The sequence below is a fragment of the Ahaetulla prasina genome, chromosome 5, assembly GCF_028640845.1.
Source record: "Ahaetulla prasina isolate Xishuangbanna chromosome 5, ASM2864084v1, whole genome shotgun sequence".
In the NCBI taxonomy this organism is placed as follows: Eukaryota; Metazoa; Chordata; class Lepidosauria; order Squamata; family Colubridae; genus Ahaetulla; species Ahaetulla prasina.
The window spans coordinates 103095243-103110123 of record NC_080543.1 but is presented as its reverse complement, the minus strand read 5'-3'; the positions used below and the strand labels follow the sequence as shown (position 1 = coordinate 103110123).

The window sequence follows — 14881 nt, the reverse complement described above, 5'->3', positions numbered from 1 at the left end:
TTATTTTTCACTTCAGGGATTCTGTTGGTTATATTATAAGGGATGTCATCAAGCCAGCCAGTTTAATTGTCTGAGATGAATTGGCTGCCTGTGAAAGTACAGTTAATAGAATACATTTTGAAGAAAAGATATACTTTGCACATGTCTTAGTGTATATTTTCAAACATTTTATGCTATGGTTTTATTGTAATATGTTTCCTGGGGAAATCTGGGTATGAAAGCTAGTATACAAAAAAAAAAATAGCATTATTTTAATTGTTATTATGGCTGCTAGGAGTAAAATATTATTTGATAGCATATAATTGATCAAAAATTAATACAACTAAGAATAATGTGTAAAGCATACAATACTGCAGATGCATTGCTTCAAAGTAACAATCCTATCTATAAAGACACCATTGCTATTTTCTTAAAACTATAGTTGCATAAACTTAGATAATAAAGCTGGAGCTTAATTAGACATGACTATTGCATTAGTTTCATTGCTTTTAATATCAAATTTCAAAATGGGAAGCTTGGAAAATCAAACTTATGAGAGATTAATTGGCATGTGGGATCCCGATAAGCATCTGAGGCAGACAATCTATTGTCCCTCCCTCATGTGGTTTCCAAGGGCTGCTAATAAAGGGTGATGTCATACTTGAAGCAACAGCCTCAGAATAAGGCAGTCAGTGTGGAACGGCAGTCAAGAGCTCAGATCGTTTAGTGAGTCAAAGATTTGCTGGAGGGTCTCGAGCATGCATTGTCTATGTGACATCTTTAGACCTTTCAGTTCTGAGAGTTCATGTTCTATGTATTATAGGCAGGAACTGGAAGTGTAAGTTATGGCTTTGAGTGTTTTGCACTTGTCTATAATTATCTATATTTATTCTTGTTCTATTGTTTACTGACTGATTTCTGATGAAAGTACTTGGAGGTTTAAAAACATTCGTTTTAATTTCTAGCGATTTTATACCTTAAAATGATAATTGATTAGATTTAATTTGAAGGGCAAGTTTAACTTAAGTTTTAATTAATTGACTTCTTTAGCTCTTTTTGAAAATTACAGTTCTGTATTCATGCATTCAGAAATAAGTCTCAGTGATTTTAGAAGGTTAATAAATAGTTCTAAGAGTGTATAACTTAACAGTGGAAAATGATGAGGGCTATTTAGATAGCAAAGATCTACTGCACCAGGTCAGTAATTCTATATTAGCCAGTAGTCATAATTTGCTTATTTATTCTATGTAGCTAACCTGTTTTGAGTAAATGATAGTAATTTATTTTTTGTATCACAGGGATCTGTTTGTACAACTAAAGAATTGGTTTTGCCTTATTTTTTATTTTCTGTTTTAATCCAGTATATTGTGAATTTGCTGTTTAATGCTTCTCACATAAAATCTTTGTTAAAAGAGCTATGATTTTGAACTATATACACATTAATTTTGTGAACAGAATCATCATATAAGGAAACAGATTTTCTAGTGTGATTAAATCTCTGTAGATTCCAAGATTCATATTGAATCCCAAAGTTAAGTTCTTTGACAAGAAAAACAAATTGAAATAGTGAATATGTAAATCAAAATTGTGCTTCAAGTATTTAATATTTTATGCAAATATAAAATCACAGTTCTGTGCATAATAAAACGTTTTGTTAAAATAGTATGATATAAACTTTTCAGAATATATTCGTGGTTTTTGTTAGTGGTGCAGATTAGTTTATATTTTGGAGATACATTTATCTTATAATTATATTATATTTTCATAAAAAGTGGATTCAATTTCATTAGCTAAAGAATCAAAATAGTTACTGACAGAGAGGGAACTGTCTTGGTCATGAAAATATTAGTGAATAAGACCTGTTCATCTTCTCTACCTCTTTTCTTCATGGAAATATTGACAGCTTTTTTTAAAGCATTCTTTCTATTTGTCTTTCAAAGTTGTGTTAGGGAAGATCAGTGAAGCTCTGCAAGAAATCTAAACATAATCCAGGTAGACCTTAAAATTCTATTTGTCCTTCTTGTAAAGCAAAAAAAAAAAAAAAATGTACTTGATAGTTCTCATAGGTTGTCTTTTTATAATAAAACGAGTAGTGACAGTATCAAGTCTCTCTCTTAATGTTTGGTTATTTTCCCTGTGGAGAGAAGAGTTTTGAAAAACATTCAGGGATTATAAGAAAAAGTAATATAAAACATTTAGGGATTGTAAGAAAAAGTAAAATAGATTTTTTTTGCATTGTTTTTAAAAAGTGATCAGTCTTGGGATGTTAAAATAGAGGGTGCGTGGAAGATGCAAAGCAGGCATGGTTCAGGATTTTCCAGTTCTTGACCCTCCATTTCCACTGAAAGCTTGGTCTCCTCCCCGCCCTATTTTCCCCAGGTTGCATAAAAAAGATTTGAAGGCGATTTAAAGCACTAGTATTGTGGGTGGCCTAGTTTTGCTCTAAATAAATGAAGGCTGAGTCATAGCTATTGATTTTGGGGGGAAATAGTCAGACAGTATGCTCTAATTCTGTTGACTTGTCATTTGGAACAAGCCACGGCACGCTGCAATATTGTGCAGCTCTACATATAGAAGATACTGTACTGGAATATTTTTGAAAATTTCTTACAGGTATGGCTGGCTGCAATTCCCTATTTAAACTTCAAATGTTTATTTGTTTATTTTACTTTTTGTATATACAGTGAAGAGTTAGGAGAATTCATGGAGCTAAAAGGAGCCAACAGTCCTGGGATTCTTGTGCTGACCACAGGCCTGAGCAAACCTTTTATGCGTCTAGATAAATATCCCACATTACTCAAAGAGCTTGAAAGACACATGGAGGTACAGTATATCCTCACAGCATTTACATTCCAGATTAATAGTGATTCGACAAACATCTTAAAATAGCATTTCGAAGATGATTGAAAACAAAGTACAGTAGTTTGTTCTTACACCTCTGAGATCATAGAAGTAATTGTTTGGGAATGCTAGATTATATGTTTAAGGTTGACTGTATTTTCAAAGACAAGGTAATACATTCTGATCCTAAACTAATACTCACTTCAGTTGACTTATGAAATCTGTAACACAAGAGTAAAGTTAGTTTTACTTTGCATCTATGATTCAGAACTATGAAAGTGCATTGTAAAAATATGCAATATAAATGCCACTGGGCTGATTTATTTCTGATTTTTTTCCGTTTTCCTAAATTTTTTGGCTTTCTTTCATGCTTTTGCAAGATTAGGAAGAGATGATTGAACATGTTTGATAATTGAATGTTAAAAAGCTCAAGAGAGAATTGCGAAGCATATATTTTTTATATATTCCCATGCTAAAACTCATTGAGTTTATTCTGCAGTGTCCCATTGTAGTTTTATTATACAATACATAGTCGGTTTATCTGCTAGATATTATTTAGTATTGCTTGAAGGCTCAGTCTTCAGTATTAAACATAGAATTAAGAGCTTTAGTTGAACATAGATGAATTTGTGTATAATCTTAGTTTTAAACTTAAATATTCAGTTTGGGAATTTTGGCACATTGTGCCATTAATCATATTTTTAATTGTTTCATATTGATTTACATCATTATCTCTTGAAAAATTGACAGTGCCCAGGTTTTATTTTCTGTTCTAAGATTACAGTCTAAATAGTATTTTTGTAGGAAAAGATAAACATTCATAAAATTGGTTCCTACAAGAAAAAACTTCCTTGCAAAATTATTTGTTTCTTGCTGGCATGATCTTATTTAGAGATTAGTTGCTTAAATCAAAGTAGTTAAGAGAAAAGTTTCTTAAGTGTTTAATCCAGTATTAGCAGAAATGACATTAATTCCAAAACAAGTTGAAAAGCCATTCCCTTTGAATTTTCTTTTAGGATTATCATCCTGACCGACCAGACATTCAGAAATCCATGACAGCTTTCAAAAATCTTTCTGTAAGTAACTTGTAGAACTCAAAAAACAGAGCAGTAGCTTTTGAAGACCATTTTCTTTGGAGTGGTAGCAAAGAAAAAAGTTAACAAAGCATATCAATGGTGAAATAAAACATGGACATTTCCATTATAGGCAATCCTAGACTTATGACCATAATTGGGACTTTTGGTTGTTAAGCAAGATGGTTATCCAATTTTAAAGTCATTTTTTACTACAGTTGTTAAACAAAATTGACTCATATTTTATGATGATTGCAGTATCATCTGATGATCTTTTGCAACCTTCTGACAAGCAAAATCAATGGGGAAGCCAGATCCACTTAGCAACTGTGTTACTAATTTAGCAACTGAGGTGATTTACTTAATAACTGTGGCAGGAAAGGTCACACAACAGGGCAAAACTCACTTAACAACTGTCTCACATAGCAACAGAAATGTTGGTCTCAGTTATGGTCGTAAGTCAAGAACTACCTGTATTAAAACAACTATTCATAGCTACTACAGCTATACAACATATGGTGATATTTTATTCTGGTCCTATAGGCACAGTGCCAAGAAGTACGGAAAAGAAAAGAACTTGAACTTCAGATATTAACTGAAGCCATCCGGTGCTGGGAAGGAGAAGACATTAAAACATTAGGAACTGTAATTTACATGTCACAAGTCATGATTCAGTGTGCTGGCAGTGAGGTATGTCAGGTTTTGCTTATACTTACTAGTACCAGAATTGTTTTTACTGTTTTTAATTCTTCTAAGCCATTCAGAATCATTTGGCAAGTGGGTGGCGTTAAAAATACACTCACTGAGTCAATCTAGACAGAAGAGCCAATACAACACATTTGCCCCTTCAAAATAGTTACTTGTAGCCTTTTTGAGTGTCTTCTTTAAAAATGTCTCATCTTTGTCTTATTTATGCCATTAAAATGTTTTGAATTTCACATTTACTAGAGAAATAAACATTTTATCATAATAGTAATAGATGTCATTTTCTTTTATTAAAAAACCAGTACTTCTCTGTCTGAGACAAGCCTTTTCTTTCAAATAAGATTACATTCTCTATAGGGAGTCTGTCCTAAAACTCTGTTAGCCTATTTTGTTCTAAAGATGTCTAACGTAGTACTGGTTTAATAATGATGACTTGAGAAGTATTGCGATTGCCATCTCATTTGTTTATCTGCATTTTATTTAACCTTGCCTTAATCTGATTTTCATACGTTACTGGTTTTTCTTCTTTCTAATAAGGACAAAAATGAAAGATACCTTCTTCTCTTTCCTAACATTTTGCTGATGTTGTCTGCCAGCCCAAGGATGAGTGGTTTTATCTATCAGGTAATAGACGCTTCAGTACAATTTTACTCTCTGGGATAGGATAAGATAAGATAATCTTTATTGTCACTTTTTTTTGTGAACACACTGGCAACACATTAAAAAATGAAATTCTAATTCTCCCTCCTGATGGCCCATTTTTGTGCTACTAAACCTCCCTGAAACCTCCTGAAATGGGACGTGGGGGGGACACTGCACCCCCACCCCCTGCGCATGCGCACATGACCCCCCCGTGCATGCGCATGAGTCTCCCGGCAGACATCCAAAAATGAGCTGGCCGGTAGGAGGTGCGTGGGCATGCGTGGTGGAGCTGACCTGAGCATCAGCTCGCGTGCCCGCAGAGATGGCTCTGCGTGCCACCTGTGGCACGCGTGCTATAGGTTCACCATCACAGCTCTGTAGAAAGTAGCAAGGACAGGGAAAGAAAATGTGCTCTTCTCATACAATGCAGAAAATGCAGACACGGCTGTGCCCACTTCACCAATGTCTCACTGTTGAACAACCAAGTTAACCTGCTCATCAGCTGCACACCTAAACAATTTGTATTACTAACCACCTCCATAGTTGAATTGTTAATACACAAAGGAGTATGGCTGTGCCTGCCTTGCAACAATGAAAACTACATTTAAAACCAGGCACTTTTTATTACAGCAGTTCATCAAGCCCTCTACCTCCTTCCAGTAATCAGCCTCATTATCATCCTGAATAAGGCCCACTATTGTTGAATCATCCGCATACTTCACAATATGGTTTGTAGCAAACCTCTCATGACAGTCATGGGTCAGCAGAGTGAGCAACAGCTGACTTAGGACACAGCTCTGAGGACAACTTGTGCTCAAGAACAAAGTGTTAGAAATATTAGTCCCAACTCGCACATACTTTTTCAACCAGAGGTGAGAATACATTGGATGTTGCTTATTCTAACATCAATAATGCAATCAAAACTATTCCCCTCCCTCACCATGGCTCTTCTGACCATCTTTCTGTGCTGCTTATCCCAATATTACTGTATTACTGTATTACTTATGTCCCAAAAGGATGTACTTTCTGTGCAGAATGATTCCCAGAGCTTGGGGTATGAACTTAATAGCATAGGTTATAAGTTTATCTTTTCAGAGGTTTTACCAGTACATAAGGAACAAAAAGGTAAAGGCCAGCGTGTAGTGGAGTTTAATGTGTGGCTAAAGGAGTGGTGTAAAAGGGAAGGCTTTGGTTTTATTAGTCATGATGTCTGCAACTGGTCCAATGAAAAATTGTACAAAAGAGATGGATTGCATCCATCAAAGAAAGGGACTGAGTTACTTAGCAATACATTCACAGATTTTCTGGATAAACATTTAAACTGAACAGTGGGGACAGAGAATTAACTGATACAGAAAATTTCTGTCCCCAGCAATCGAAAACTAAAAGGGTTATCAGTGCATGTAACATAGATGTCTGTATGGGTAAGACTATCAGCCCTGCTATCAAGCAAAACCAAGCATTTAACAGTGAGTGCCATACCATGTGCACTAAACCAACAGGTGGCAAGAAAGTAGGGGCAGTCAACACAGGTTATGTAGACAGTAAACACAAGGTCAATCCAAATGGACTCAAATGTCTATACACCAATGCACAGAGTATGAGGAATAAACAGGGTGAATTAGAAATTCAAGTAAATGAGGGCAGATATGATATTGTTGCCATTACGGAAACTTGGTGGGATGAAACTGACAAATGGAACATACAGCTAGAAGGATATAAATTATTTAAAAGAAATAGACCAAATAAAAGAGGAGGTGGAGTTGCACTATATATAAGAAATAACTACATCTCTACAGAAATAGAGCACAACAATGATGAAAATCATCTTGAATGTATTTGGGTCAATATAAAAGGGGTGAAAAACGATATTTCCATAGGTCTATACTATAGGCCACCCAACCAAACAGAGGAAGTAGATGAACTTTTTGCTAGTCAGCTAACTAAGGTATGTAGGAAGCACATCACAGTAGTAATGGGGGATTTTAACTACCCTGACATCAACTGGGAAACAAACTCTGCACCAAGTGGAAGATCCAACAGGTTCCTAACAAACCTAGCAGACAACTTTGTTTCCCAAAAAATAGAGAAGGCAACAAGGGGATCAGCCATACTGGACTTAATTCTCACTAACAGAGATGAAATGATAGAAGGTGTTGAAGCTACAGGAACCTTGGGGGCAAGTGACCACGCAATATTGGAATTTGACATTAAGCAAATACAGGTAATAGAACAAAGTCAAACTAGAGTCTTGGACTTTAAGAGAGCTAATTTCAATAAACTTAGAGAGAGCTTGAGAAGGATTCAGTGGATGAGAATCCTTAGGGGGAAAACAACTCAAGAAGCTTGGGAAATTTTCAGTAGGTTACCAGTTGTGTCCATTAATTGGAAGTCAGGACACTATTCGTTTTCTCTCCATGCATTCTTTAGATCTGTCTTGATTTTTTTCAGAACAGATTTCAACCATGTGTGAAACAGTTCATGGGAATGAGGAGGATGGAACAGGGAAGAGGAAGGGACACTTAAACTGCATGTGAAGTTTGTTCTTGTGACTTGAGATTTACTTCAATGGACATAACTCAGATATAATTATATGTGGACCTAAATTATTATTTCAAACTATTGAACCATTTGTATCATTTAACTAAGATCTTGCTATGGCATTTTTGCAAGCAAGGGCTTTTTAGGTGAATATAATTAAACATGTCTAGGCATCTAAAACTTTCTTCAGTATCAGAATGTATATGTCTTAATTTCAATTATGATAAAATTTCTTCTGTAAAATTCATATTTGATGAATTAATTGAAATAGTAATCGTGCATTTGCTTTTAGGGAAAGCTTCCATTAACAGGGATGACCATCACAAAACTAGAAGATAGTGAAAATCACAGAAATGCATTTGAAATATCAGGTAATGTTTTTGTTCATTCTGGGCTTTTTTTGTAAATATGCAACAAACAATGTTACCAGAATTGGCATCTGTTCATTTCTAAATTACTGTTCTCCAACTTAGTTTTCTTCAACTCCATAATCTCCAGCAAGCATGTCCACTGGTCTAACAGGCTTGGGTGTACATGGGTATTGTAAGTCCACAGTTTTTTCAGGCAGAAGAAAGGTTGTTCTAAACCTATTGGAAGTCTTCTAAGTCAGCAGCAATATACAGGTGAAACTCAGAAAATTAGAATATTGTGCAAATGTTCATTTATTTCAGTAATGCAACTTAAAAGGTGAAACTAATATATGAGAAAGACTCATTACATGCAAAGCAAGATAGTTCACACCTTGATTTGTCATAATTTTGATGATTATGGCTGACAGCTCATGAAAATCCCAAATTCACAATCTCAGAAAATTAGAATATTGTGAAAAGGTTCAATATTCTAGGCTCAAAGTGTCCCACTCTAATCAGCTAATTAAGCCATAACACCTGCAAAGGGTTCCCGAGCCTTTAAATGGTCTCCCAGTCTGGTTCAGTAGGAATCACAATCATGGGAAAGACTGCTGACCTGACAGTTGTGCAGAAAACCATCATTGACACCCTCCATAAGGAGGGAAAGCCTCAAAAGGTAATTGCAAAAGAAGTTGGATGTTCCCAAAGTGCTGTATCAAAGCACATTAATAGAAAGTCATGTGGAAGGGAAAAGTGTGGAAGAAAAAGGTGCACAAGCAGCATGGAGAGGATTGTCAGGAAAAGGCCATACAAAAATGTTGGGGGCTTTCACAAAGGGTGGACTGAGGCTGGAGTCCGTGCATCAAGAGCACACCACACACAGACGGATCCTGGACATGGGCTTCAAATGTCGTATTCCTCTTGTCAAGCTGCTCCTTAACAACAAACAATGTCAAAAACGTCTTACCTGGGCTAAAGAAAAAAGAACTGGTCTGTTGCTCAGTGGTCCAAAGTCCTCTTTTCTGATGAGAGCAACTTTTGCATCTCATTTGGAAACCAAGGACCCAGAGTCTGGAGGAAGAATGGAGAGGCACACACTGCAAGATGCTTGAAGTCCAGTGTGAAGTTTCCACAGTCTGTGTTGATTTGGGGAGCCATGTCATCTGCTGGTGTTGGTCCACTGTGCTTCATTAAGTCCAGGGTCAACGTAGCCGTCTAGCAGGAGATTTTGGAGCACTTCATGCTTCCTTCTGCAGACGTGCTTTATGGGGATGCGGACTTCATTTTCCAGCAGGACTTGGTACCTGCCCACACTGTCAAAAGTACCAAAACCTGGTTCAATGCCCATGGGATTACTATGCTTGATTGGCCAGCAAACTCGCCTGATCTGAACCCCATAGAAAATTTATGGGGCTTTGCCAAGAGAAAGATGAGAGACATGAGACTGAACAATGCAAAAGAGCTGAAGGCCGCTATTGAAGCATCCTGGTCTTCCATAACACCTCAGCAGTGCCACAGGCTGATAGCATCCATGCCACGCTGCATTGAGGCAGTAATTGATAAAAAAGGGGCCCAAACCAAGTACTGAGTACATATGCACGCTTATACTTTTCAGAGGTCCGATATTGTTCTATGTACAATCCTTGTTTTATTGATTTCATGTAATATTCTAATTTTCTGAGATTGTGAATTTGGGGTTTTCATAAGCTGTCAGCCATAATCATCAAAATTATGACAAATCAAGACATGAACTATCTCGCTTTGCATGTAATGAGTCTATCTCATATATTAGTTTCACCTTTTAAGTTGCATTACTGAAATAAATGAACTTTTGCACAATATTGTAATTTTTTGAGGTTCACCTGTAGTATAAGCTCTCGCTCTAGTTTTGCATCATCCCACTTAAAATTTATTTAGTTTAAATGTACTATGTTTGTTTTCTCTTTGAATATGAACTGAAGATAGGGTTCATTGCAACTCAGAAATCCTAGAATGTAAACTAATCTAAAATTAATAGAAGTATATTATCAACAGCTAGAATAAACTCCACTTAATTTGTAGGCTTAGAGAAAGATATGTTATTTATTTATTTATTTATTTATTTTATTAAATTTTTATACCGCCCTTCTCCCGGAGGACTCAGGGCGGTGTACAGCCAGAATAAAATACAAAATATATACAATTAAAACGAATTTAAAATATAAAATTACTAAATGGCTCAGAATTAAAATGAATTTAAAATTTAAAATACTACTAAAACCCAATTTAAAATCAATCCTTTTATGCCAGTCCCGCTTGGATGAATAAATATGTTTTTATATCAATGTTATAAAATCATTGAAGAAATTAGGGCATTGTAGGAAATAATCTTCTCTCAAATCATTAATGGCCTAACAGAGATACAGTAGCATTTGGAACATAACTTTCTTAGCTGATCTTGCATTATAGTGCCATTTGAGTTTTTTAGGATTTTAGAAGAAAAAACTTTGGCCTGTATTTGAAAATGTACTGGCAACCAATGAGTTTTCTGCAGATTACCAAATTGAGCAACTACTATTTTTCTAAGATTTACTGATGAATATAAGAAATGGCCATCATCTTAAAGGTCAAATAGTTGTCAATAAGGCAACCTCCAGGAAAGATGTTCCAGGTATGAATGTGCCCTTGCAATCTTCTCACAAATCTTAAAGCCAGATTAGACATTCATAATTCTTGGAAGCAGGAACATAAATTTGGTATTAAGGTTATCACAAATTCTTGTACCAAAATGTGGAGAAGACACCTAATTTATTGCATAGGTATAGAAGGATTAAAATATATGGGTATTTGCTATACCTTATACAACAATTCAGCATTATATACTTTTAAAAAGTTAGTTATTTCTTTTACTTTTTTTGTTCAGCATTTTCTATTTGGTTCTAGGCAATATGATAGAGCGGATATTGGTATCTTGTAATAATCAACAAGATTTGCATGAGTGGGTAGATCATCTGCAAAAACAAACCAAAGTAACAACTGTTGGGACTCCTGCAATTAAACCACATTCTATTCCTTCTCATACGGTAAGAGGACATCTGTCTTTAGTCTAGTACATATAAATTGAAGCCCAAACTGTTATGAAGGAGCTACTGAAGAAAACATATTTATATTATAACTAGAACTGCAGCTTGATACAAGCTGATAATTAAATTGCAAGAAAAGTATTGCATTAACACATGTTTTGCTATACACATGTTTATTCCCTTTGTGTGTATTGGAACAAAACAAAAAAAGGCAAGAAAAAAGCAAATTGGACATAATGTCACACAAAACTCCAAAAATGGGCTGGACAAAATTATTGGCACTCTTTCAAAATTGTGGATAAATAAGATTGTTTCAAGCATGTGATGCTCCTTTAAACTCACCTGGGGCAAGTAACAGGTGTGGGCAATGTAAAAAACACACCTGAAAGCAGATAAAAAGGAGAGAAGTTCACTTAGTCTTTGCATTTTGTGTCTGTGTGTGCCACACTAAGCATGGACAACAGAAAGAGGAGAAGAGAACTGTCTGAGGACTTGAGAACCAAAATTGTGGAAAAATATCAACAATCTCAAGGTTACAAGTCCATCTCCAGAGATCTAGATTTGCCTTTGTCCACAGTGTGCAACATTATCAAGAAGTTTGCAACCCATGGCATTGTAGCTAATCTCCCTGGGCGTGGACGAAAGAGAAAAATTGATGAAAGGTTGCAACGCAGGATAGTCCGGATGGTGGATAAGCAGCCTCAAACAAATTCCAAAGAAATTCAAGCTGTCCTGCAGGCTCAGGGAGCATCAGTGTCAGCGCGAACTATCTGTCGACATGTAAATAAAATGAAACGCTATGGCAGGAGACCCAGGAGGACCCCACTGCTGACACAGAGGCATAAAAAAGCAAGACTATAATTTGCCAAAATGTACTTGAGTAAGCCAAAATCCTTCTGGGAAAACGTCTTGTGGATAGATAAGACCAAGATAGATGTGGATAGATGAGACCAATGATGTGCTTTTGGTAAAGCACATCATTCTACTGTTTACCGAAAACAGAATGAGGCCTACAAAGAAAAGAACACAGTACCTACAGTGAAATATGGTGGAGGTTCAATGATGTTTTGGGGTTGTTTTGCTGCCTCTGGCACTGGGTGCCTTGACTGTGTGCAAGGCATCAGGAAATCTGAGGATTACCAAAGGCTTTTGGGTCGCACTGTAGAGCCCAGTGTCAGAAAGCTGGGTTTGCGTCCAAGATCTAGGGTCTTCCAGCAGGACAATGACCCCAAACATACGTCAAAAAGCACCCAAAAATGGTTGGCAACAAAGCGCTGGAGAGTTCTGAAGTGGCCAGCAATGAGTCCAGATCTAAATCCCATTGAACACCTGTGGAGAGATCTTAAAATTGCTGTTGGGAAAAGGCACCCTTCCAATAAGAGAAACCTGGAGCAGTTTGCAAAGGAAGAATGATCCAAAATTCCGGGTAAGAGGTGTAAGAAGCTTATTGATGGTTATAGGAAGCGACTGATTTCAGTTATTTTTTCCAAAGGGTGTGCAACCAAATATTAAGTTAAGGGTGCCAACAATTTTGTCCAGCCCATTTTTGGAGTTTTGTGTGACATTATGTCCAATTTGCTTTTTTTTCCTGCCTTTTTTTGTTTTGTTCCAATACACACAAAGGGAATAAACATGTGTATAGAAAAACATGTGTTAATGCAATACTTTTCTGTGAGAAATACTTGATTTTCTGGAAAAATTTCTGGGGTGCCAACACTTTTGGCCATGACTGTATATCATTTCATGTTCCTGCTGCATATTTAATAGTACGGGTAATAACTAATTTAGCAGGGCGGCATGGTGGCTTAGTGGTTAAGACACTAGGCTTGTCAGCTGGAAAGCTGGCAGCCTAGGTTCAAGACCTCAGTGCCACATGACAGGGTGAGCTCCTGTCCTCGCCCAAATTCCTGCCAACCTAACAGTTCAAAAGCATGCAAATGTGGGTAGATATCACTTCAGTGAGTAGGTAACAGTGCTCCATGATAGCATATTGGCCACATGACCATAGAAATGTCTTTGGACAGCACTGGCTCAAGGGCTTTTATTTATTTATTTATTTATTTATTCGATTTTTATACCGCCCTTCTCCCGAAGGACTCAGGGCGGTGTACAGCTTTGAAATGGAGATGAGCATCACCTTTTATAGTCAGCAACAACTAGCAGAGTAAAATCCACAGGGAATCCTTTACCTTTTACTTACTAGTTTAGCATAAATAAGGTAGAGTAATTGTTCATGAGAATAGTGCCAAAATCCATAATCTGATGATATTCATTGTATTCATTTTTTTTGGTCCTTTCTGACTCTGTTGTTCAAATGGGCAGCTTCCATCTCATCCTGTAACACCATCTAGCAAGCATGCAGATAGCAAGCAAATGCCGATGACGCCTGTCTATCATACCCTTCCACACCCTTCACATCATGGGACACCTCACACCACTATAAACTGGGGACCACTGGAGCCGCCTAAAACTTCTAAGCCATGGAGTTTGAGCTGTTTACGACCTGCACCTCCATTAAGGCCTTCAGCAGCGCTCTGTTATAAAGAGGTGAGAATGAATATCTCATGAAAGAACTTGCTTGTTTTTAATTCTGTCCATGTACATTCTTTGCCACTTTACAAAACTTTTGAACTAGGCTTCATCCATCATTAAGTCACATTTAATTAGGAAGAGATGGATATGATTTTGATGGGGGAATTTTCATCCTGAATGCAATATTCCTAAGAATAGTATGATCAGCAGAGAATCATTGGTGTTTTATGTTTTTATAGTAAGAAATACTATAAATACTATCTGCAATAATGAAGCCTATATGGTTACAAATATGTCCTAGCAGCAGTTAAATTATTTAAAATTAAAGTTCTGAGTTTGATGTTATATCATATTCAGTGTTGCATCCACAAAGATACCTCAAGCTTCATCCAACCAAAATTCTTAAAACCAATCAAATGGGTCTCTTAATGCTTTCATATGGTTAGAATTGGGCTGCATTTTCTTTGGAGCTCATCTAAGACATCTCGGATTGTGGTCAAAGCAAACTATTCAACTTTCTTTCTTGATTCATCTTACCATACCAGATTGGCTTGTCTCCTCCCTGAAATGTTAAACTAATAATGGCCTTGCGTGGTATGACTTTCTTATTCTGGCAATAACTCTCCTTATACTTAATAAAGTTTTAGCTGATTTTAAACAGTGGGTTTGGGACCAAGACATTCAAACTAATTAAAGCTAGAATTTTCCATGCTCATTACAGTGAAATGTCCCCCTCTTCCTGGACTATCACTAGATACTTTTTCAACATATTATATGACTACAAATGGAAGTTTACTCTCTGGTTCTAGTTGAGCTGCTATTCAGAAGGTGACAATGGGCAAATATACAGGTGTGGCCAAAAGTATTGGTTCCTGTCCACTAATGTAATACAGTATTTCGTGGCATACCCTTTCGAGACAGTAACTGCAATCAAGTATTTTCTGTAGCTCTGAGTAAGAGTTCACTTTTTAATTGGCAATTTGTCACACTTTTCTTTGATGAAACTGTTCCAGTCGTGTTAGGTCTGATGGGTTCTTTCTCCCAATTCTGAGTTTCAGCTCTTCCATAGATGTTTTATTACAGGTCAGGATTCATAGCAGGCACTTCAGAAAAGTCCATTGTTTGCTTTTCAGCTACTCTTGGGTTCAGTTAGATA

At 36.4% G+C, this 14881-nt stretch overlaps 1 protein-coding gene across 6 annotated transcripts in view; it reads left to right on the top strand.

The window, feature by feature from the left end:
* Window positions 1-14881, top strand: part of ARHGEF7 (Rho guanine nucleotide exchange factor 7) — a 102124-nt gene that overhangs the window by 56209 nt on the left and 31034 nt on the right. For all 6 annotated transcript variants that reach the window (XR_009155351.1, XR_009155350.1, XM_058185325.1 and 3 more), the window contains exons 10-16: window positions 2664-2802; window positions 3837-3896; window positions 4437-4583; window positions 5136-5222; window positions 8074-8152; window positions 11054-11193; window positions 13516-13740. Coding sequence is in view for 4 of the 6 variants with exons in the window: in XM_058185325.1 (XP_058041308.1) it covers window positions 2664-2802; window positions 3837-3896; window positions 4437-4583; window positions 5136-5222; window positions 8074-8152; window positions 11054-11193; window positions 13516-13740 (877 nt within the window). In the remaining 2 variants the exon portion in view is untranslated. The remainder of the gene's footprint in view (window positions 1-2663; window positions 2803-3836; window positions 3897-4436; window positions 4584-5135; window positions 5223-8073; window positions 8153-11053; window positions 11194-13515; window positions 13741-14881) is intronic.